Below are 25,169 nucleotides of genomic sequence, written 5' to 3' on the forward strand. Positions count from 1 at the left end.
AGCCTTTTAGGCAAATATTGATTGGTCAATTGTTTATTGAAATTTCTACACTCATTAAAGTAATAAATAACATTACACGTAACAGCCTTTCAAAAGTATAAAAGACACTGCCACAAACAAACTAAAATACATTTATTAATATTACATTTACTACTATGATTATTATATATTTGATTTTAATATATAGTAATGTGTTAAACTGAACTAAGATCACTAGACACTTAGTATCAGAATGTATTTAATAAGCCATGTTGACAAATGTAGAAAATTTGTACAAAACTATATTTGTCAATCAGATATTAAATCAGATATTAAATGCGTGTGTGTTTATAATTTTTATTTATTATAAACATACACACATTTAATAATTTAAAAAGACACCTTGAAATTGTTTGATTCACATTTAGGATTACTAGACAGACACTAACCGGTATCAGAAAACAATTAGCCAAAATGTTTAATAACAATATTTAATAAATGTATTATATTTTATATATGTCCTTACTGGTCTTTACACTTTCTACACTTAAAATGATACTGCCTGAACTATATAATAAAAAGTATATAAACTATAAACTAAAACTATATAAAAAGTAAAGTATGCCCCCCTCCACACAAAATCAACTTTGAGGAGATACAAACTTTTATTAATTCAAGTTCAGGATCTAATCTTGCTGTTAACAATATGTAAACGCATACAGCAGCACTTTAAAACAGAAATCCTATAAAAAGATCCATCTCCCCGTAAATTTCTTTGGTCCAGATGACTCAAGCCAGTAAAAATGTTTAAGCCATCCCCAAAGTTCAACAATATGACTTCCCTGGAAACTTGGGAGGTCTTGGACCGGCAGGGGGAAAAAACAAGTCAAGTAACTGTTCCAGTTTTTCGAAATTTATCACTTTCTTGACAATACAATGTCAACAGTTTGGAAAGTCACGCTTCGATTGGTATGATAACCAGTTCCACAAGTTTTATCTTGGCATACATACGATTGACATCCTTGACAACTGCCATTTATTTAAATAAACAAAAAAGGCTAAATCAATATATATATATATATTTTTTTACATATGTAGGCCTATCAATCTTGAATAGCTAGAACCCACTTTTGAGGGCAGGAAACAAACAATTTTTACATGGAAAAGTTACATGCATCTAAACATGCATTTCAGAGGAATCAGAGATTTTTTGCTGTTGTGAATTTGTAATTAAATGCGACATAGTTCTGGGTTTCTATTCAAACAAAGGTGTTCTGTCTGGGCTTCAAATTTCATGAGTCACAAACACAACCTTTTTTAAAATTACATTAGTCTCGACCAGGCTTTAGAAATCTTTTTCTAGAAGCCAAGCCGAACGGTTTGTTCAAACGCTCAAAATATGCTAAACCCGTAACGGGTGAGGCAGGTTCGATTTCCCATCAATTTACTGTCCCATCACTCCCTTAGCCGAGTCATGGGTAGTTTTAACTCCAACAGCTGGACTGTCACACTCCGGTCTCCCTGCTGACTATCTGCTCCGTCTTCATCTCCGTCTGCCGGTGGTTTGTTGACAGGGGAAACCCAATAAAAAGCCTGGTTGCATAACCGCTGCACTCCTGGCTCCCTCAGCTTGCCAAATAGCTGCACCTCCCTGAAGCTTTACAACAGTTGCTCCATAGAAATAGCACTACAACTGTTTGAACATTACTGGAGCACCTTGATATCAGGTTTTCCTCCATATTAGGTCATTTTGAGGGTAACAAACACACTATAGTTTGGTTGAATGACAATACGAAGACCATAAAAGGAAACCGAAGACCTGGTAGTGAAAAAATGCATTCGCGCAAAACAAATAATGGGTTTAATTCTACAAAGTAAAGAAATAATAGATGGGTATTTGTCACCGTAAATTGCTGCTTGCAACCAATTTATTTCCGTAATTAGATACATTTAATCGAAACATGATGGGCAACATGGTGAGGGGGGAATCCTACATTTTACCCTTTGGGAATGTATTGGATGGTGAAAATACATACCCAAATATATACCCAAATGGAGCCTGACTGATTAAGAATTTTAAAACAATGGCTAAAAAGCGGCCTATTGGTTAAATAGGCTATTATCCAAACATTTAACCAAGTGGCATCAACAGAGAAAATTAAATATAATAGGCTATTATTAATACCACAACCACCAACTACAAAATTGAGGCAGTAATTTTTTTTTTTATTATTTAGAAAAAAATAACACTTCAATAAGGACAAATAATGTATTTAGATAAATTGAGACTCCTGGAAAAAAAAATGTATCACTGTTTCTATAAAAACATTAAGCAGCTCAACTGTTTTCAACATTGATTACCATAAGACACTGAAGACTGGAGTAATGATGCTGAAAATTCAGCATTGCCATCACAGGAATAAATAACATTTTAAAATATATTCAAACAGAAAACAGTTATTTTAAATTGTAATAATATTTTAGATCAAATAAATCCATCCTTGGTGAGAATAAGATACTTCTTTCAAAAACTAGTACAGACCCCAAACTTTTAAAATGTAGTACACGCCACGGTAATCATTAGTTCCAAGCAAAAAGTATGATATTGGATAAAATATTATGGAAAAAAATAGAATAGTGTAAACAAATGAATTGTGCATAAGACCAAGAATATGTAATGTAAATGGTGCCAATTTTGATTTCATGAAAGCAAAATCTCCTGTTAACTACACAGGCACTCTTAAATATGACAGGTCAAAACTCAAGGTGACGAGGCCCATGGTCTCTTTATTGGGAAGGACACAGCGTTCAACACCAGTGAGACTGGATCCATCCTATATTCAAGTCTGTGAGCTCACAGTGCAGCAAAGCAGGTTACCATGGCAACATTTTTAAAGCATTCACCACACAGCAATGATTCAAAGAGGAGCCATACATTAGCAAGCCCTTCTCTTCTTTCACCATCAAATGTGTCAATCCACCAACAGAAACAAAATGGCAAGCAAGAATTAGCAAATTTCTAAAACAATTTCTAAATTCCAGCCATGCCTAATTGCTACAAGATAATATATAAAGCCACTAAAATGGCTTTGCAATAATAGCAATGCACGTTTTGTGTTGTGAAACTACTGGACAAGGAAATGAGGTGATGGTCCTATACTCAACTCCCTGACAAAACTAAATGACAAATATATATAAAGAACACCTACAATTACAATCAGTTATTTTGATTAGACTAAGTGAAACAAGATTAAAAATAACCCAAAAAATAAACTCACGTAAAAAAATAAACTGACTATTTCAAAGACTGTTGTATGTGCCATACATCCTCCTCTTAATACAAATAAAAAATGAATTTCACTTTACATTAAAGTGTAACTTGATTTTCAACCCATTTTGTATTGTTAAAATGTCAGTAATATATCTAATGTAATGTTTACATTACACTCCGTGTTATCTGGACAGAGAAATTCACGTTTATTTGTTAGCAAAAGTTCACCGGATGGCGGCAAACGATCAAGGGACAGATTGTACCTCCACATTTTTGTATCCCCGCCCACGGACAGTCGGATCGACAGAGGGTTATTACTTGATAGCCTGGATGAAACTGCCATCCAGCAGTGGCTTCAGGCCTCTCTTGGGGAAAGGCTCCAACAAGAATACTCTGATGACATCGAAGGACACTGGAAGTCTACCATCCTTGCTACCTGCAAAACCATTCTTGGGAAGTCCAGAAAACACCAGGACTAGTTTTATGAAAATTAAACCGAGATAGAACAACTCATCTCAAAGAAAAGGAAAGCCTTTTGTGCCTGGCAAAACGATGTAACCTGCGAGGCCAAAAGGTTGGCTCATTCCAGAGCCATGGTGGATGTCCAGAGACGGGGGAGGGAGTTAAAGAGCTCTTGGTGGAGAGGGAAGGCTCTGGAAATCCAGAGACTGGCAGACTTGGTCTTATGAAAGTAATGCAAAAATAACATTCTAATTAATTGAGAGTGGATGAGAGATGTATCATTTTAATGTGTTGAGTTTAACAAAGACACAGAACTCACATCACGGTAAAATGCAATGAACGTGCGTCACTCTTTTACTTTCGTTTTCAACAACGTAATTCTCTTCGGGGAAAACCAATCAAGGAAAACATATGCCAGGGCTCGACATTAATGCTTGACCAGGACACACGTGTTTTTTTTGAAGGGACAAGTGAAAGAGAATTTCAAAACAGTTCGATAAACAAATAGTTAAAATTAAGTCACTTACATTTTAGACCCAATGACTGTTTTTGTTATAAACAAAAGCATAACCATATAACGCATCTCACATGAACACTCAGCCGTGTTTCATTACTGAATGATTCAGCATTTTGAACGAATCGGTTGAGTCAAAGATTTAATTACCCATTCATAAACTGCCTCATTCTGAATAAATCAGCCGTTTGAACGAAATGTTTAAATGAATGACTCAATGACTCACTCATTAAGAGGATCGCCTGCCGCCACCTACTGGTTTCAAAGTATCATTCTTTTCAACATTTTTTATTTGTATATAAAAATATTTAAAATAATCTCATTTAATACAGTTTTTCAATGTAAATGGTTAAATTTGATTGGTAACAGCCCTATACTGTTCACTCTGTACATGCTACCTTTGGGAGATATCATTAGGAAGCATGGCATTAGTTTTCACTGTTATGCCGATGATACTCAGCTCTATATTTCTTCACGCCCTGACGAAACTTACCAATTCACAAAATTAACGGAATGCATAGCTGATAAGAAAAACTGGATGACTAGTAATTTCCTACTATTTAATTCTGAAAAAACAGAGATTCTAATTATTGGACAAAAAACATCCTCATGTAATAACCTAGAAAACTATCTAACACTTGATGGCTGCTCTATCAATTCTTAGTCGTCGGTTAGGAACCTGGGTGTGCTCTTGATACCAATCTTTCATTTTGAAAGTCACGTTTCTGATCTGTAAAACCGTATTCCATCTTAAAAATATATCTAAATTACATCATATGCTCTCAATGACAAATGCGTAACAATTAGTTCATGCATTCATGACATCAAGGCTAGATTATTGTAATTCTCTTATGGGTGGTTGCCCTGCACGCTTAATAAAACTACAGCTGGTCCAAAACGCATCAGCTAGAGTTCTTACCAGAACCAGGAAGTATGACCGTATTAACCTGGTTCTGTCAACACTGCATTGGCTCCCTATTAAACATCATATAAATTCTAAAATATTGCTGATTACTTACAAAGCACTAAATGGTTTAGCTCCCAAAGTATTTAAGCAAGCGCTTAACGCATTATAATCCTTCACGTCTATTTTGATTTTAAAATTCCTGCCAGTTGATAATACCTCCTAGATAGTACCTTATAAACTTCTATAATTCAATGTTAGGCTGCATAGATTAGGTCAGCCGGAACCGGGAACACTTCCCATAAATCCTGATGTATTCATTACATCATAAGAAGAATGGCATTTGAGCTAATATTATTCTCTCTGTTTATCCCGAGGTTTACTGCAGTCCGCCGGATCCAGGCCGTATTTAGATCTGATGAACGACATGCGCCTGGACAAGACGACAACGCAGTCCTGAAGTGTCAACTAGTCTTTCCCCTGTGAAGGACTCCTTCCCCTCTGCACAGATTCAACATTGTCAAAATAATTCCAGTTCACATGGCTACGTGGAAGCGATAAAAAAATTCTATATTATAAATTAAGGCCAGACAAGTAATTTGTTGAGGTCAATTTGTAAAGAAAAATACACGCCTGCTCACATACATATTCAAACGTGCATACCTATAGACTAAACGCGTAATACGCATGTGCACGCGGTCAGCGTTCTCCCAGGTTCACGCTTTTAAAGTTTGCACGGATATAACTTTTTTCTTCAAAATCTTTCCTGGCTTGCACTTTGGAACCTATTTCAAGGTTTGCGTTCTCGAGCCATCAGACACTGTTGTTGTGCGAAAGAGCGGGTCGGAGCGTGTTAAGGGTTTTCCGTTAGAACGGTGTCGTGTTAGCGGCCACCAAGTTAATAACTAGGGGTGTCACGATTCTCCAAATCCTTGATTCGATTAAATTTTCGATTCTAAGGTCACGGTTCAATTCGATTCTCAGTTTTTACATTTACTTTTTTTAAAGCCGAAACCAGCCAATCAGGATGCTCTCTGTCTCACATGCGCTTCATGAGGCACACGCGCAAGGTCTCTCGCTCTCTCTGCCGTGCGCGCTCTATACGGTTTGGAGCACAGTTTTTTCTGTCTCGCATGCGCGCTCTTGCTCGCTCACTCTAGATTCCGGGAGATTTTAACTAATTTGCGTGCATCAGGGAGCCGCTATCAATATGCGGGAGACTCCCGGAACTTTCGCGAGACTTAGGATGTCTGTAAACTGTGGCTTTTTTGAAGCGCGAACGTTTTCAACATAACTCACTGGAAATCCAAAAAACGTCCACAACTGCGACTTCACTGGAAATCCAAAAAACGTCCACACCTGCGACTTCAATGAAAGAGGAGGGGGTTCAATTTCTGTCGATGGGTCTCCTGCTTCTGCAGTTGCCATGCTATCTTTTGAGTGACTGTAGGTAAGTTAGAGGAGGTTGACCATATAAACTCGCAGCACTTCAACTCGCGTGTTTTTTTCCGCTTGGCACGCCGACCGGATGTGACATGGGGGCGTGGCAGCATCGACGATTCCATTTTTTAATTCGAAGTTCGAGATTGTGAATTAATTTTAAGGATACACAGATTGATCGGCTGGTGACCGGAATCGGCCGATTTTCACGTGATCGGCCATGACCGGCGACCAGCCGGTCAGTCTGACATATTCCGATTTTTTTGCCGGTCAAATGCACTCGGGTGCCGCATGATTAACATCACGCAACATCAGCATCACACGTGCACACGGAATGCACATGTAGGAAACCTTGTGAATTAAGGCCGTTTCACATCGCAAGCGTGAGCAACGCGGGTTTTTTTTTTCCCGCCGTGCATGTTAATCAATGAGTGCATTCACACCAAGAGCAGGAGCTCTTGAGCTCGCGTCCAATTAAAGTGATTGTTTAGCCTGGCTGGACATGTGGCAGACAAGAGAACAACTGTTTGCGAAATAAAACTTGCCATTGATGTACAAGTGATTGCAATAGGCCTGTGTGTGTGTGTGTGTGTGTGTGTGTGTGTGTGTGTGTGTGTGTGTGTGTGTGTGTGTGTGTGTGTGTTGAGAAACATCTTTATACTGCAAGGCTATATTTATTTTATTTTTATTTGCTATTTATATAATATATTATTGCCATTAACTGTTTTTATGCAGAAGTTTAGTTTCCTAAATAAGTAAATATCACTTTTATTTTTTTAGTTGAATATATGGAAAAGAAAATGGTTCTTCCATACCATAACACTGCACTCAGATATGTGTGGATTTCCCACACCAGGAATAATAATTTATATAGTTCTATTTTATTTAATTTGTTAAAAAATGTTCTATGTTCTATGTAAAATGTTCTATTAAAGAAAAGATAGAAAATAAATATTTGTGTTTGCTGTAAAGTGGTTAGAAAAAATAAAATCGGAATCGGCTAAAATCGGTATCGGCAGGCCAAACTCATGAAAAATCGTAAATCGGAATCTGCCAAGAAAATTGTAATCGGTGCATCTCTAATTATTTTCGATCGATTTCGATTTAAAAACGAAATCGGCGCACCCTTATTAATAACTAATGAACGTTGCAACGGAAGTGAATCAATCAAAACTAACTTTAACTGGACAATAACTTTATTCTAGAGCTGCTGTAAAGCCAAAACAATCTCTGTTACTTTCATTTCCTATTATCACTGTAAAGCTGCTTTGAAACAATCTATATTGTTAAAAGCGCTATATAAATGAATGTGACTTGACAACGATCAACACTTAAACACGTAAATAGAAACCTTTGACGCACTTTACAGAGCACTTCGATAAACACGAAAGCGACTGAAAGCAGCTGCCTATCAGTGGGCACCGAATATACCTGGTACTCGGTACTACAGAAATGTTGGTATAATCACGTTTTCAAAACTTCAGTACTAATTTGGTACCGAAGTACAGGTACTTTTGACAACCCTAGGAGCAGGTTAGCAAATTTTGACGAACACCCACGAGTAGTGCACAATAAGACCAGGAACATGTATTAAGAGTACATTTTGAATTTTATGTTGAACGTTTATTTTAGTACTGTCAAATATATTGGCAAAACTCATTAGATAACAGCCAACATAATCAGCAAATGGTCTGAGGGAGCAGCTGTATGGCAGCAATTTAACTGAGGCACATTTGGTAGGAATTTAGACAATTAAAATCATTTTTCATTTCAACCTATATTCTATAACTTACACAGCCATCTGATTACACTCTAAAATTTATATCAGTTCAATCAAAAGTTCCAGCTCTACATAACCGGTTTCCCCTGCTAGTGTAAAATGGCGGATAGTAAAATCAGCTCACATCAGCTAATACACCCATGTCGAGATACAAGTGTGTGTGGGTGCTTGCTAAACACACATACTGGAGAACTGGAAGCGAGGGTAAGACAAAGCTTCCCTATCAACAGATGTAACATTTGAATCTTGCAGTGAAACCAGATTCTACAATGTTTTTCATAACATATTCACCACTGAAAGTCACTACCGTCCAACAAAAGCACATTGAGATGCCTTCAGACATAAACTTACAATAAATAAATAATAACAATTAAATACAATAAACCTATACTCTGCCAGTCCCTCCTATTTTAATTAAATTAAAATGAAACAAAAATACAAACAATTATAAAAAACTAAGTAAAAATTAAATTAAATAAAACACTGGGTTTTATAAAAGAAACTACTACTTTACCAGTCCCTCCCATTTCACAGAATTAAAGAAAAATAATAATAAAAATCATATAATATATATATATATATATATATATATATATATATAAATAATGTAAAATAAAAATTAACAACAGTTAATAGCTTAAACAGTTGAGCGTTGGCGCTTGCAACGCCAAGGTCATGGGTTCGATTCCCAGGGAAAGCTAGAACTGATAATAATGTAAATGTATACCTTGCAATGTAAGTATTGTATGCATCTGCCAAATGCATAAATGTAAAATGTAAATGTAAAAGGAAACCAGCTAATTCTACTTTGCCGGTCCCTCCTATTTCACAAGATTGAACCCGATACTGGTGCATTGTTGAACAAACACAAACACTTTCTACAGTCTCTGCAACTCCAGCTCACTGGTTTGAACATGGAAATCATGAGGTGTGTATTAGCGGGCTATTTGCATGGTTTTAAACTCGCATGCAAAAACTGAATCCTTATCGCTATGTGGTTGCAAATGCGAAGCCTGCGTTTAATAAACACCACCACCACAGTGGTCAGATTGCTTCGCTTGAGTGAGGAGCAGAGTTGGAAACAAATCAGTTTTTTTCCCGAGAGCAATTCATCGCGAGTGGGTTGAGTAATATTTAAAATTGGGATTCCAAGCGGTTCGTATAGAAGCACTGAACGACACAAAAGGGCAACATGGACTTTATTTAGCAATAAAGTGAAACGAAAACAGGCCCTATGTTGGTTGCATGAGAACAATGTCAGCTTTGTGCTAGGTGTGTCCAAAAACAAACATTCAGTACAATCTTTATGAGTCATCGAGCTCCTCCACAACACTCAGGTGTTATAGACTCTATACTCCAGCGCGCTTTCGACTCGGCTAGGTAAATATTGGCTAGAGCCGACCGTGTGGCGTAACAAGAAACCTGGAAGTTCGGGTTGTTATTCAGACGTGCCCGCGCCAGAAACAAGTTGCTTAGTAGCACGTTTTCGTGAATAAGGTATTCAAGTGACTGACGGATGAGATCTTTTCCTTGCTTTCCTTCTCTCTGGATCTCTGCCTCCGGATCATGTGACACAGCAACAGCGTGCATTCATGTGTGCAGCAGAAGTGTGGGCAGAAAATGAAGAGTGGTTGCCCTCGGCTCAAGTCCCTCCAGCAGAGAACGCCAACACACACACACACACACACAGGCTTCTCTCTACCTCAATCAGCCTGTATCTTCAGTTCCTGCAGCGGAGAACAAAACGCAGCTCATACGCACTGGGCCGCTACAACAAACCGGTCAAACCCATACAAATCGATGAATGAAAATAGCTGACGACAAATGTTAAAGGTGATTAATTGGCTCTGTGCTTACATTTTGGAACATTATATCTAGTGATGCACAATACCATTGGTATATCTGTTACTTATCAGGCAATGTTACAGATTTTTATTTTATTTATCGGTATATATTGGATATGAAAAATAAAAAAAAACTTAAAATTCCCTATTCAAACATCTAGCACTCATTTAAAATGAATCTTTAGCTAATCTGAAAATGAATATCCACTTTTCATACCGTACATTATAACGTTGCAATGGCAAAATTCATTTGTAGGATTAAAAAATTTAACTTTATATCAAAGAGATAATTATCAGCCAAAATTTTAGCCAAAAATCTTTTCATCCATATCTATACCTTATTTTTTTAGATCATTTTTACAAACCTTTAATTTTTTATTTTATTTTTAAAAAGTGCTAAAATAGTTAAGTTGGGTATGTGCATGAATGATATATCGATAACATATCAGTTAACACAATATTATGAAATCTTTTTTTTTGTTTACCAGCAGATATTGGATATTTAGAATACACGCACATTTCAGATATTTTTTATTTAATTTTATCCATTTTTCATACTGCATATTACATAATGCTGTGATGCCAGAATTCACTAGTAGCATTTAAAATAAGGAATTAGAGTAACGGCCATAACAAATTATCTGCAAAAATGTCAATATCAGTTCATCCAATGTCAATGTAAAATGAAAGTTTAATTCTCAATAAACCCGAAGTATCGACAGATCTGTTGTTCCGTATTATGACATGCATTCAAGTTTAACAGGTTATCATAAAAAAAAGATTAGGAATGGTTTCTGTTCAACGGCTGTTAATTGGATGACGGCAGATATGAATGCGAACTTGCAGTCGATTGTAGGAAAGGAGAGGAGTTTGAGAGGACAAAATGATTGGAGAAGTCCTGCATACATCACCAAAGGGAAGTCTGTCATTTCACCACAAGATCGAGTTTGACATTTTAATTAAAGTCACAAAAAAAAAAGAAGATAAATTGGATACGAGATCAATACCACGCATTTATAAAATAGGGTGTATTTTCATTTCATGCCTCATTTTAGGCCCTGTTTACACGAGAACGATTCTGGGTGAAAACGTAAGAATATTTTATCGGATGTGCCTTTCGTTTACACGGCGACGGCGTTTTGGAGGCTTAAAAACGCAAAAAAGTGAAACCACCTACCAGAGTGGAAATCTTAAAAACGATCCACCGTCGCCTTCCCATCTAAACAGTAAAAACGCAAATCTGCTCACTGTGGCTCTCGTCGCGTACGTGTTTACGTCACAGGCATGCGCCATTACAGGAAAATAACCCCAATATGTCGGATTATTTCCATACGTCGGACCTTCAAGTTGCCATAGCAGCTCTGATAAACGTACAAGAGCCTTTTCAGCAGTTGTACAAAATATTCTCAGATATTGGTGTTTTTGCTTCACATTGCCACCTAGCCGCCTGGAGTGCATACTACATCGAATTTCACACTATTTTGCGTCATCATATGCACGCGGATTCCCCCCCCATCGGATCCCCCCCCCCCGATAACGCTCGTCTAAACGCAGAATAAAAACTGATAACGCAACGCCACTTTTGCGTTTTCTCATCAGATCGTTTCCGTGTAAACATAGCCTAATTCTCAAAGCTACTAAAATAAACAAACTAAAGTAAATGAAAAAAATAAATATTTTACACATTCCAAGAAATGAGCATGGAGAAAACATTTACAACTTTGAGGGAACATTTAAAACAAATTACAAAAGAAAACTTACAAATTGGTTTCTAGTACAATAAAAAGCATTGTAATCAGAAAAAAAAACTGGTTCACATAGAAGGTATTTACCTCCTGTATTCCAACTAGTGTTAGAACAAACATCAGATCTCACATGAACGTTGAGCATCACATGCAGCAAACTCTTCCGACACATTACTTTGGAAGGAAACGACAATATTAGGAAAGGTTGTCACGCTAACAAGTTAATCAAATATTCAGAGCGAGGTCAAAGGCTTCAAAAATGTGCCCATTTAACCACACAGAATCCGGTTTAACCAGACATCCAAAACTGACGTTTTTCTTGGAAAGAGCTGGGGGAGGAAATCTAAGTGCTGGAGCACTTCTGAGGAACACACTACAATGAAAACAATTTTTATAAACCTCAAAAAGAAACTCACCCCTGGTTTCACAGACTACTGCATGTTAGAGCTCTTTTAACTGAAAGCAACTTGCACCGAGATATGTTCAAATATGTCAGTGCCATTGTTTTGTCTCAAGATGCACACCAGTAATGGTTTTTTTCTAAGGCACGTTTATAAAAGCTACTTAAATGCCCTTATTTAACCAAGGCCTAATCCTGGCTTAATCTAAGCCCCGTCTGTGAAACCGGGCCTGAGCATACAAGTAAAACTGAAATCTGTTGATCTGAGAGAACATGGTTTTTTCAAACCCCCCTAAAACACAGAGATGACAACTTCCTGTCAGCTTTCAGATAGAGCAGTCGAGAGTCTACCGAGACAGAAGCAGAAGGTTAACAGCGTTCGTTGGTCACGCAAGGCCCTCTTCCTCCATCGAGGCGTATCTTATTGCTGTCTTTCCTCTGAGAGTCTCGGCACAAAGCCTGGTTGTGTTGCACGCAGCAGGGCCCGAGCTTTCTAAGGACATGGATTCTATGAAGCACTTTTACGGGTCAGCCCACACTACACAACAAGGGCCCGTGACCGTGTCTGTTCATCTACGCAATTTCAGGATCCCTTTCTGACCAGATCAGCCATTTTTAACAGCAACCTGCCGCATGCCTGCCAGTTTTTTTGCCATTTTTAGGAACCAGATAGGCTTGTAAAACCACAATCTGGTCACAATAGGTTTCATTCCTCACGTTAGCGCTGCGCATTCTCGATGTCGCTCATCCGAGAGCCAAGGATTGGGTTAAAGATACGCAATCAGAAAAGATCAAATCTGGACTGTCTTTGACTTTAGCAGCAATTAACTGGGATGCAAACACCGTCCTAAATAGATTTTGCAACCCGAGTTTCAAATTAAGCCTCTGATCTAATTATTTTTATAGTTACTGCATCTCTCCATTCTGAGAATAATGTAAGGACGCGTGTTATTGAAACGCTCTGCAGTACTGAAATATTCAGATACAATCTCTTAGGCTGAAATTGCTGACAATTTAGCTTTGCTTACAGCCACAAATGACCTAATGGCTCTGACACCAAAACGAAAGCAAAGAGCAGCCTAATGGTCAGATCACGAGATGAATGTAAACTGACACTCATGCAACTCTAAAACACTTACTAATGTTCATTGCTAATAAATTAACATTTAGACTTTCAGTGAGTTTAACGGGCGAAAAAGAGAAAAAAAACACTGCAATTGTTGGGGTACTTTCATACATTAAATTTCTATTATAATAGGGAACAATTGAAATAGGATTTGAGCTATCAAACAGGAACTTTTCTGATTCTTTGAGGATTCATGTTTGATCCTTGGGAATAAAAAAAAATAAAAAATTAAGACCTTTCTTTAACCAAGAAAAAATACAAACACAATTACTGTGTATTTGGAATATAATTTACAATATTTTCCCTAATATAACCAAGCTAAAAATGTAAAAACACGCTCACTATACACTTTAGAATATTTTCCCTCATATAACTAAATACATTCACTATAATGAATACTATTTAAAATATGTTTACCCATGCAGCCAAGCAAACACTGAAAAGATTATAATTCAATAAAATGTTCCAATAAGTAACTTCATATTTCCAGTTTTCCATGACTGGGATTTTTCCCTTTTAGGATTTCATTTTAGAAGATATTGTGGAATATCGCAAAAACACAATGCCTATAACACATTAACTATATAAAGTAAAAATCATATGAATGACAAAAGTAAACTTAAATGTATATCATTTTTCCCTACAAATTTCCCCAATTGTAGCCATGCAAAAATGTAAAAATGCGCTTTGTTTTAAACATTTTAAAATATTTCCCCATGAAATAAAGCAAAAACATTCACTATACATTTTAAAATATGGAAGAAGAAGAAAAATCACTATAGAATATGCCATGAAAGTCCCTGATAGTTCAATGACCGTGGGAACGCTAGATCCTATTAGAACTAGGTCTAATTAAGATAAACATTCCATCAGCATTCTCTGTAGGATTTTTGACAAGGACATTTCGTAGTACAATCATAAAAGCACAATGCGACACGTGCATGATTTACATAAAGTGAAATCATATGAACACGAATGACATAAGCAGTGAAAGTAACACGTTTGCCTTTGATTTAGACTTAAACCGCATGCCAGCATCACTATGCATTAGATCCCCAATGCAATATGCGTTTATGTGTTTGCCATCAGCAGCTGTCAGAGATGCACTTACCCAGTAAGAGGAGTTTGAGCTCTCGCCTCGCATCTCGCTTGTCTCTCCGGAGCTGCTTGTCGATCTCGGCGTTGATTCTTTTGGACTCCTTCGCCTCTTCACTCATGCAACAGGCCATCATGGACTCCAAAGTCATCACCACAGCGTTTGGAGATCCCAACCCTGATCTGACACACTTCTACGGTCCGCTTCCTTTTGCAACCGTGTCGAAAGAGGAACAGGATGGATTTGGGGGAATGTTGTTTAAAAATGCAGCATGCGATCCAGGATGCCTTATGATGGTACGCGTAAATCGATTAAGCAAAATAGAGCACCACAACCTCTGCCTGCTCATACAAACGGGTCTATGAAACAAGGCCAAAGGCTGGATGAGATTGGAGGCCAGATGTGAATCCAAAGATCTCCCCACTATCAGACCAACCCAAGCCCTGCTTTTAATAATCTGTGATGACTACAAACTAGAGTCCCGGAGGGACAAACTAGCCTGCCACGACATCCGTGCTGTCCTTTGCTGTCTCGCTAAGCTAACCGCCCCAGTGCCCAGAATCACCGCAACACTGTCCATCAGCTAACAGTTACCCGGATCTCTGGCTAACACACGGCGACAGGTGGCAGAAGACAGCCATATGCGCTTTTAAAAACGCTGTGTGCACATACAACACTGACTACAGTGCAAACATTTGATTTTGAGCATACAAAACCCGATAAGTTAATTAGCTAAGCGCACTAACTAGCTTAATTGGGTGGGCTAACCTGCTAGCTAGCCGGAATCTTTATTTACACTCCGCGCGCTGATTTCACCGCTCATTTCTTCGCATCCGACTGGGGTTAATTTATATTTAAAGACGAAAAATGGACGAAAAAAATGACACAGGTGTGGGCTCCTAAAAAAAATCGACGGAGTGAAAAAATTTCCAGATGATCGCACCGTCCAGTCCGGTATGAGTCGCACACAAACCTGGAGCTGCGACAGCTGGAAAATGGAGCGTGAGTGACAGGGCGCGGAGCCAATCCGAGGTAGAGACGCGCGAGGGGGCGGGGCCCAGAATGAGGCAAGGTAGGTGGAGGAACGACTGTGGAGCTCGCGGGGCGTGTCTCGCCACAAACCCTGCTATTCGACTGAATGGACAACGCCCATTCCTAGTCAAACATATCTGGTGAAGTCCTAGCCACTTTAACAACTCTAATAGTTCATAAAATATATAACGTATATATACAAATGCGTATTACTCAAACCACTCACAGACTATACACATGGTGCTTCTGTTCCGTTTATAGTTGAAGTGACTTGAGTGGTAGGCCTATCATTGTCAAACTGTAATAAGAGAGAATCAACGTCCAGATTTGCAGATGATTCCTAGCTCTTTATCGACACCATGTGGAAACTGCTTGGAAGAATAGAGTAGAAAATTGTATAATTGGGGGCATTGTTAAAATTGTGTCCACACCTGACTATGGGACGGTTTTATTTAAACTTAAATGTAACACTTAATGAACAAGGTCCAGACAGTTTGTTCTCACTTCCAATTTTAATAAACTACATGTATATAACTATTAAAATTATATTTATCATAGTTGGAACTATTTAAAAGCGGCTACTGATCTTGTTGTTGCATGTAACCTATTAAACCACTTGACTAGTCAAGTCAAGTCACCTTCATTTACAAAGCGATTATATAAGAACAAACTGTCTGGACCTTGTTCAAAGGTGCCATGGGAGCAAATGCAGTGTGGATGGAACCGGGCTAATATGGTCATACTTCCTGGTTCTGTTAAGAATTCTAGCTGCTGCGTTTTGGACCAGCTGTAGTTTGTTTATTAAGCGTGCAGGGCAACCACCCATAAGCCCCTTACAATAATCTAGCCTTGATGTCATAAACGCATTAAATAATTGTTCCGCATTAGTCATTGAGAGCACATGGCTCCGTAATTTAGATATATTTTTAAGATGGAAGAATGCAGTTTTACAGATACTAAAAACGTGACTTTCAAATGAAAAAATCGTATCAAAAAGCACAATTAGCCTTGTGGTTCGCTATACTGAATTTGTGATCGATAAGACATCTCTTCATTTACTAATACAAACTGATAACGGTCAGATAAGTATGATTTAAACCATGCTAATGCCTAATTCCATTAATGCCATTGCCAACATAATTTTCGATTCTATTTAAAAGAATTCTGTGGTCAACAATAGTATTAAATGCAGCACTAAGAACGAGTAACACTAATAGAGAGATACAAACACAATCGGTACGGACTAGTATCTACAGTGCTGTTGTTGGTAACGAATTTATCAAATAATTCCTTATAATTGCATTTCCATATTATAATTTTTACTAGTAAAATTACAAATTAAATAGACTAGTTGTTACATAATTGACTCCATAGAATATTTCTCTGGGAAAGTGTTTTTTTGTTGTTGTTGAAAATCTGCACTTCTTAGTCTTAACCAAACCAAAAAAAACATTAATGTCCCACTGAAGAGCCTTGAAACGCGCAGCATTAGTCAATGTGTTGACGTAATTTCCACTGAAACAGGAAAACGGAGCGGGACATATCAAACAGCTCCACCTCTTTTTTAAAACAGCCAATGGCGTTTTGTTTATATCATAGCTCGGCCAGAGCTGTTGAGCTTTGTAAAGCCGCAGTTTCCTGCTAATCTCCTCCATATCACTTTAAATGTGGTGACTATGACGGTTCTAAAAAGAACATTATTTTGTGTATTTGGTTTAATGGTAATGCAATGTGTTTATGCGGTTTTAGGTTAAAAAAAGTAATTATTTTACATATACCGTACATTATTGTTGCTCCTCTATGCCTAGCCTTTCTAAAACGCGCCGATTTTTACAAAGCTCATTGTTCTGAAAAGCGCAAGTGCTCTGATTGGCCAGCGATCCAGTGCATTGTGATTGCCCCGAAAACCTAAAAAAACGAAAACGTGTGACCGAAGTGTCATGCCCCTTACCCTATTTGGAACATCAGCTCCCAAAGCAATAATGACAGGTGATAATGTCGGTACTACCGTATCAATTCGAGCCCGAATCTGAGCCGGAAAATGCAGATGACCAAGCTGATCGATCAATTTTGCCAACGCGACTGGACTAGAACATTTTAGATTGGTAAGGTTTTATTTAATTGGGGAAATAATTAATGATTATAATGACTTATACTGTCTTTTTACCTGTCACGCCGTGCTACAGTGGGGAGAACACTATTCAAACATAAAACCAAGTCTGCATTTGTGATCGTACAAACGACATACAAGCGTTACTCTATACTGCTCAAAACTCGCGTTTGAATAGTCAGTGGAAAATTCTTAAAATATGAAAACATACTACGTACAGGCCCTGAGTCAGAAGCGCCCGAATGCACTTGCAAAGATGGAATATCCCCACTTTTTAGAATCAGCCTTTGCGCACAGCCGGCCTTGTACCCTCCCTGGTTCTGGAAACAGTCCACTGAAAAATGCGCTGCACACAGTCGAATATTTTGATTGTACTGTTCTGGAACAGTGTTGTAAATAAAGCTTAACCACTGTTTTCTAATTGTGTCCATTTTTGGAAGGACAAACTACGGTGGCCCAGTAGTGCACAACACAACGAAATTTAAAAAGCAAATATAACTTCACAACACAACGAAATGAAGCCACAACACAACAAAATGAATCAACAACTCAACGGAAATGAGCCACAACACAACGGAAAATGTACAATACAACAGAAATAAGCCACAACACAACGAAAAAGCCGCAACACAACGGAAATGCTCCCGACCACTAGAGGGCTCTCAGAGCGCGATAAAGTTAGTTTTAATTGCCATTGTTATAGAGTCGGCAGTCTTAATATATTAATACCACGATTAGTTTTAACAGCATGTAACCATTGTATATCGACATAAAATATACTTTAAAATCATCTACGTTAATTATAGCTGCGTATTTATACTCGAGAATGCTTTGAAGCGCAACCACAGCGCATGATCCCTAAGGGAACGTCTAGCAATTCCACCAAGTGGTGAAAACGTATAATTTATTATAATATAATTTGATAAATAAAAATAAAAAACATTTGGTGAATTGCAGAATTACAGGAAGGCATTGGCACAATTTCACCAGTAATAAGTTGGATAAGTTGAAGGAATTGGCAGACTTATTCCCTTAGGGTTACGCTGTGGTAGCACGTCAAAGCATTCTGGATAATAAATATGCAGCTATAATGCACTTAGGTGATTTTGAATTAATAAATGCTGATATACAATGGTTAGCTAAGTACTGTTAAAACTAATCGTGGTGTTGATATATTTTTTAGACTGCTGACTCTATAGAACAGTGGCAAGGAAAACTAACTTTATCGTGCTCCGAGAGCCCTCTGGTGAGGAGAATTTCCGTTGTGTTGCAGCTTTATTTCGTTGTGTTGTACATTTTCCGTTGTGTTGTGGCTTATTTTCGTTGTGTTGTGGATTCATTTCGTTGTGTCGAGGCTTAATTTCGTTGTGTTGTGAACTTATCTTTGCTTTTTAAATTTCGTTGTGTTGTGCATTACTAGGCCACCGTAACAAACAAAGCAGTTTGGCTTTCGCAACGAAAAACACAGCATCACCACAACAAGGCGGCACCGGCAGCAACAATAATACATTTGGACGGTGTTATGAAACTCTGCCCCCACATTCTGATGTAGATTTGTGGGGAGTTTTTGATTGAAGCGTTTTAGGCGCTTTGATTTCTCTTTGCGTTTGAGACTTTGAGCTTTGTAACTCTTACATAACACACCTTGTGTGCGTTACGTGTGCGTCACGTAACACTAATGTGAAATCAGACTTCATTCGCCCAAATGGAAAGTATTTTTACACTGTCTGAATTGTTCCCTATCCCCTATATAGAGCACTATGTGCCATTCAAAATACTATTAACCCTTAGAATATTCTAAATGTGTGAACAAGTGACTAATTTAAGCCGCAGCTTCAGCGTCTATTTATAGTGTAGGGGCGGGACACTACAGATTCTAGAGAGCATTTGATTGGACAAAAAATCTGATGAGAAGATGAAGTGCAGAGTGATGTCATCAAAATCATTGATCCCTATTTATCCCAAGTGAAAGACTCTAAGTTTTGAATGCTTATATCTTCTAAATGAAAAAAATTTGTGATTGTTTTGGAGCACACTTGCTCATAGATAAAAGTAAGGCTAACATATTCATACTAAAAACCAAAACATTTACATTTTAATTTCATGTGGACTTTAATGCTATTGTATGCTATGAGAAATAGCGACCACTTGTGATCGGATCACTGAAAACACAGGAAGCAGGGCCTACCACAACACAGCTTATAATACTTTTCTGCAACATTTATACAGTTCAATAAAACAAAACATAAATAGCCTATTTAAACTATAGTAAACCATTGTTCTGATCAGCAGAAAACGTAATTAATAAATAGTGACAAACAAATGTGACAATCAGTCCCAATATACTATAGCTATAACTAAATAGCTATAACCCTGTGTGACATCTAGCCCCGTTCTCCCCTACCAAGTAATCTAATAAATGAACACAAACAGATACTAAACACTATGGAAACAACTACTTTAAGTTAACTACTTAACTTTAAGTTTTAAGTAACTAGTGTCAGTCACTTTAAATGTCAGGGCACATTCCAATGACTGATTCTTAACTGCTCTGCATGACTGAAACATACCCAGCATATTTTGCATTAAAGTCAGACTTTCGGGAAGTTCAACTATTTGTCTTTAGTGAACAAACGTGACGCAATTGACAGAGAACTGCATTTGGAAAAACTCCTTCAATGTATCACAGCCATTGTTTATTTCAAGGAAGATTTCCCCATCTACACCGTAGGTTTTATGAAGTAAGGTGAGTGATTCTCTTTGTCGCTTCTAATTTCTCAGTTTAAATTTTGTGATATTTGTATATAAGCATATTTGGGTGGAGCGGGTCTACATTTTACCTCCCACTCAAAGCGTTCTGTTATCAAACTCCACACAATGTTTCCTTTTCCAGCTACCCGCATACTAGTGCAAGAAATCCAGATTGTCTGAATTTGCATGTAATGAAGGAATTACTTTTTGGCAGTTAAACTTGGCTCAGGGCTCCAGACTGGGACCAAATGGTCAGATTTGGGCGAAAAAAAATTCCTTGCCGGTGAGAGTAAATTTTGTGAGAGAACCACGTTGCCCAACTGATAAGAGAATATGAATATAATATGAAACAGAACTAATTTCTGAAAGACTGTTTCCCAGCGCAGTCTGAGAGCCCGCTTGAAGCCCGCTGCTCAGTGAGCGAGTGTGTTCTGACTTATTTTTTAACCTTTATTGGCCTTAAACAGCTAAATACACACTTTAAGGTGTCAAAATGCCTGACTTTGCAAGTATCCTAGTAAATACATTCATTTATGTCTTAAGTGAATGTAAACACAGTTAAGAAAGGAAACCCATGTGTAACAGTACATTGGATCCGGGAAGCTCTTATAGTGACAGCAGCCTAATATTCCTACTGTCTGTCATTCATGTTAAAGGAGTCATGAACTGCATTGTTTTCCTAGGGTGCACTTATAATTATTTTTAGTCCGTTGAGTCACCCTTTGCTCTTCACTCTTCCTCATCTCACTAACGCCAGTGGGCAATCTAAGTTGATTTTCTTGCAGAGGCGGTCTTTCACTACCTAATTACGTCATAAAGAGGCACATTCCAGGACGAGGCATTCGCTGGGCCTGATAACAATAAAAGCTGATTTTGGACTAACAAGGACGTTTTCAGTTCTGAAACTTTCAGGATATTATTATAATATGTATGATGAACTCTTATATGTCAAAACCTCAAGGAAAATTTGATTCCTCAGTTCATGACACCTTTAATCAAACAACAAAGAGATAAAATCACTTACTTTGTAACTTTAATAAGAACAAATGTATATTTACTTGACTTGAAATTTTATTATCCCTGTGGGGAAATTTTTGTTGCTTGAGTTTCATACACACAAAGAACCAACAATGTACATAAATATAAAAACAAAGACTTACTGACCACTTCCTGGTGTGAGAGAGACACAACAGTCTAGTTGAAGTATGTTTATGTGAGGATGTGTGTAAGCCATCTCTTCCTTCCCTGGTACATCAAGGTAAATAAAGAGTCTTTTACAAACCCAAGTATGTGGTCATGTGTTTCGAGAAGGGCTAACAAGGGGAATACAGGGAACAGAGGGTAGCTCTGTGACAGTACTTTCATAAACTAAGAAATGTGCTACAAGTATTGCTATTAACCTATAGTATACCTATAAGTTCACTTGTAGTATAGTTGCAGTACAAACTAAAAATGTAGTTGTAAACTAGGTGTGTACTCTGCACTGTTACACATAAAATATACTTAAAAGTATACTTTTATACACTGACTAAAAAGTAGGATAATTTAGCCCCAAGTAGTATTGAAATAATACACTTATGTACACTACTAGTTCATTGATATTAGTATACTTAGTACATATATTCTACTAGTAGAATACTTTCCTGAATTTAATGGTAGTTTGATGCACATTAAATTTAGTTTAAGGAACCACTTCTCAAATGGAAAGATGCATCCTAGTAACGCTGTATTAAGAAGCGATGCGATAAGATTTCAGCGACTTACATTTTTGTCTGTCCACATCAAAAGAGACAATACTAAAAGAGACAACAAAATAATTTCCAAAAAAAAGTCAGCCAATCAAAAGACCATGTGTGCTGTAAGAACACTGCTGTCACTCACCCGCAACAAAATGGTGCATTGTGGTAAAATAATTAATTACAGCATTAGTTAGCAATTGACTATAAAACTGCAATAACTGTGACCATGTGGTTAATTGTTTAATTCTAGCATTCAATAGAGTGCTGCAGTGATGAGTTTTTGATTAAATGCGTAAAATAATGTCTGTGGTGAACACAAGCTCAAGATATATTCACGTTTTATTATACAACATAAAATACAACAGACACATCAGAGACATTATCAGCCGAACAGGTAGACTAAACTCATCTATTCACTAGTCCACTTTCATAGCCTTGTTGTGTTTATAATCACGCTCTTGCAGACAACTACTGTATAACTCGAACTTTCAGGGAAAATAATTTTAAACAAAGACTGAAAGAGTTGTCTGAAGTAATGCTGGCGTTGAAGTCATGTTACCGTAGTTTATTTAGCTTCTTACTTCTGCCGATTATATTTAAGGTTCAAAATTTATAAAGGTTGTCTTCATTTGAGAAGATTATGATGAAAAACTTTATTTGTTGTCTATTGAAGAACTTTCACATTTGCATTCCAGTAAGCTATTAGAAACAACCTGAATGCTGATTTTGAGTGTAAAATTGTTTCCATACATCAATTAAACGAGTAATTAATATCAAAATTTATTTTCAGACAAAAACTGGCCAGATATTATTATTTCTTCAACAACAAAAAATTTCCAGATGAAGTCAAGGCTTTCCGTGTCACCCGGCAAAAACCGGTGTGGATAAGCAAATGAGTAGAACGGGTCTACATTGTACCTCCCGCTCAAAGCATTCTGTAATCAATCTCCACTCCGGGTTTTGCTTTTCCAGCTCCCTGTACATTATTGCGAGAATCCCAAACTGAATTTGCATTTAACGAAGGACTTAGGTGGCTGAATGAAGGCTTTTATAAACTACATGTGGCATTAAAACAATACAAATCTCCTACACTGTGTTAAAAATAGTGCTGAATATTGATGTTTTTTGTAATTATTGTATTTCTGAAGGAGAAATGGGGGATTACTACTACTGTAGATGTTGCATCTGTTGCTTGTCTAAAAAAAGAAGTGCGCCATTGCCAAAAATAAGGAAATTGACCCCATCCTGGCGAGGCAGATGAGAGATGACCTTCGAGAATTCAAATCGCTTTTATTGGGTAAGATGATTCTGTCAGTCCTTTATCAGAAATGTCATTACAACTTCCACACAATCTCATTTATGTGAAGGGATGATGTGTGCTTATCTTAGCTTTCTCACAACAAGATAGATTCCTCCCAGAGACAAGAAGGGGAAATTTTTGAAGTATTTACTTTTTTTGGTCTCTAAAAGTGAAGGTAAACTTAGAGCATTATATGTTATGACACAATGCAGATAAATGCCATTTTAGGTTTGTTACATGCATGACCTGTGATTAGCAGCTGTGACTCTCAAAACTACTTTTCTCATATGGATGTAAGACTTCAGTTCCTCTTCACTCTGGTGTCTCGTGCTCAATAAATGCTCAATATGCTCACGGTTATATATACAGTATGTAGTAGTTACAGGCAGTACTGTGAAAGTGAAACATTTTGTTACATAATTGCCTTTCTTATTACTCTGAAAACTAATATGTAGTTCATCATGTCATCTTCAACCTGCTTTTTATCTTTCCTAACACTAAAGCAGGAACATTTATGACATATTTTCTGTTTTCGTACAGCTCAATGAAGAGCTTTCTGAAAAGACAATTCAATTAATACACAATTAAGACATCAATTATTCTGAGACAGGACAGATCGCATAATGGAAAATTACTATTTTTAGAGCAGTGTAAAGTTATGTAATCCACAATTAAGCGCATTTATTTTCAGGTGTCCAGTAAGCAGGTTTTCAATGCTGTTCAATGTTTTTCAGAAGACGACAGGTGCATGGCACCAAAATACTCATCCAAAACCTCTATATAAACTGAATCAATAATAAATTATATAAGTGTTCGCAATTCTGTAACAAATATTTTTCAGATTCTTGTCTGTTTTAAAGTGAGCAGGATATATTAAAATTTAGCGCATGGATTCGGCAGGCATGTATCATGACACTGAGTGGGGCAGTCGGTCTCGGAGCCCTCCCCTGCTCTACAGCACCCCACAATTTTCCTATGTAAATCTGTGGTGAATAATGGAACTGCAGTGCACCTTAATTGAGAGCCAATGGGGCAGATTTCAGACTGCCTCGCTTATTTTCACATCACCTTACGTAAACCCAGCTCGATCTCACGCCAATTCGTACGAATTTTACGAGGTGGCTAATTCGTATGAATTCATACAACCTCCCTCGTACGAATTAGTACGATTTTTGCATAAATCGTGCATATTTTACAAATTGCCCAATTCGTATGAATTTGTAAGATTGACCTACACCTGACCGCGCCCCTAAACCTACCCATCACGTGGGTTTAGACAAATCGTACAAATTCGTACGAGTGAGGTCGTACGAATTCATACGAATTAGCCACTTTTTAATCACTCGTACAAATTCGTACGAATTGGTCGTGAGATAGCGTTGGTAAACCTCGCTCTAGACCAAGATGATCAATCCACTTCAGCTAAGTGTATTTAAGTCTAAATCAGGTCAGTAACACGTTGGCATGTCTGTTCTTCTTATGTGGACTAGCATATCAAATTAAGTAATAAATAAGTATAAATACTTTAGTTTGAATTTGCTAATGTGAATAGCCTTTATATACAGTCAGGGGTGGACATAACGTTTTTGGTCTGGTTCTCAAGGAAGCTGAAGATGCTGCTTAGGTACTTTACGCGGCACACTTATCCTACAAGCTGTCGTCATCACTTTCCTCCT

The 25,169-nt window shown here is 37.5% G+C and overlaps 2 protein-coding genes across 3 annotated transcripts in view; one reads left to right on the forward strand and one right to left on the reverse strand.

Annotated features, from left to right (window-relative positions):
* Positions 1 to 15,597, reverse strand: part of LOC143736070 (guanine nucleotide-binding protein subunit alpha-11) — a 31,995-nt gene extending 16,398 nt beyond the window's left edge. Inside the window, exon 1 of one of the 2 annotated variants that reach the window (XM_077226633.1) lies at positions 14,577 to 15,597. In XM_077226633.1, the coding sequence (XP_077082748.1) occupies positions 14,577 to 14,712 (136 nt within the window). In that variant the 5' untranslated portion in view covers positions 14,713 to 15,597. The remainder of the gene's footprint in view (positions 1 to 14,576) is intronic. The other variant, XM_077226632.1, reaches the window with a different exon arrangement.
* The window catches only part of LOC143736071 (uncharacterized), a 795,401-nt gene that overhangs the window by 641,390 nt on the left and 128,842 nt on the right, over positions 1 to 25,169 (forward strand). The gene's annotated exons all lie outside the window — the stretch shown is intronic.

Source organism: Siphateles boraxobius, unplaced genomic scaffold, assembly GCF_051911475.1.
Source record: "Siphateles boraxobius isolate OS27281-9 unplaced genomic scaffold, OSU_SipBor_1 13, whole genome shotgun sequence".
Taxonomy (NCBI): domain Eukaryota; kingdom Metazoa; phylum Chordata; class Actinopteri; order Cypriniformes; family Leuciscidae; genus Siphateles; species Siphateles boraxobius.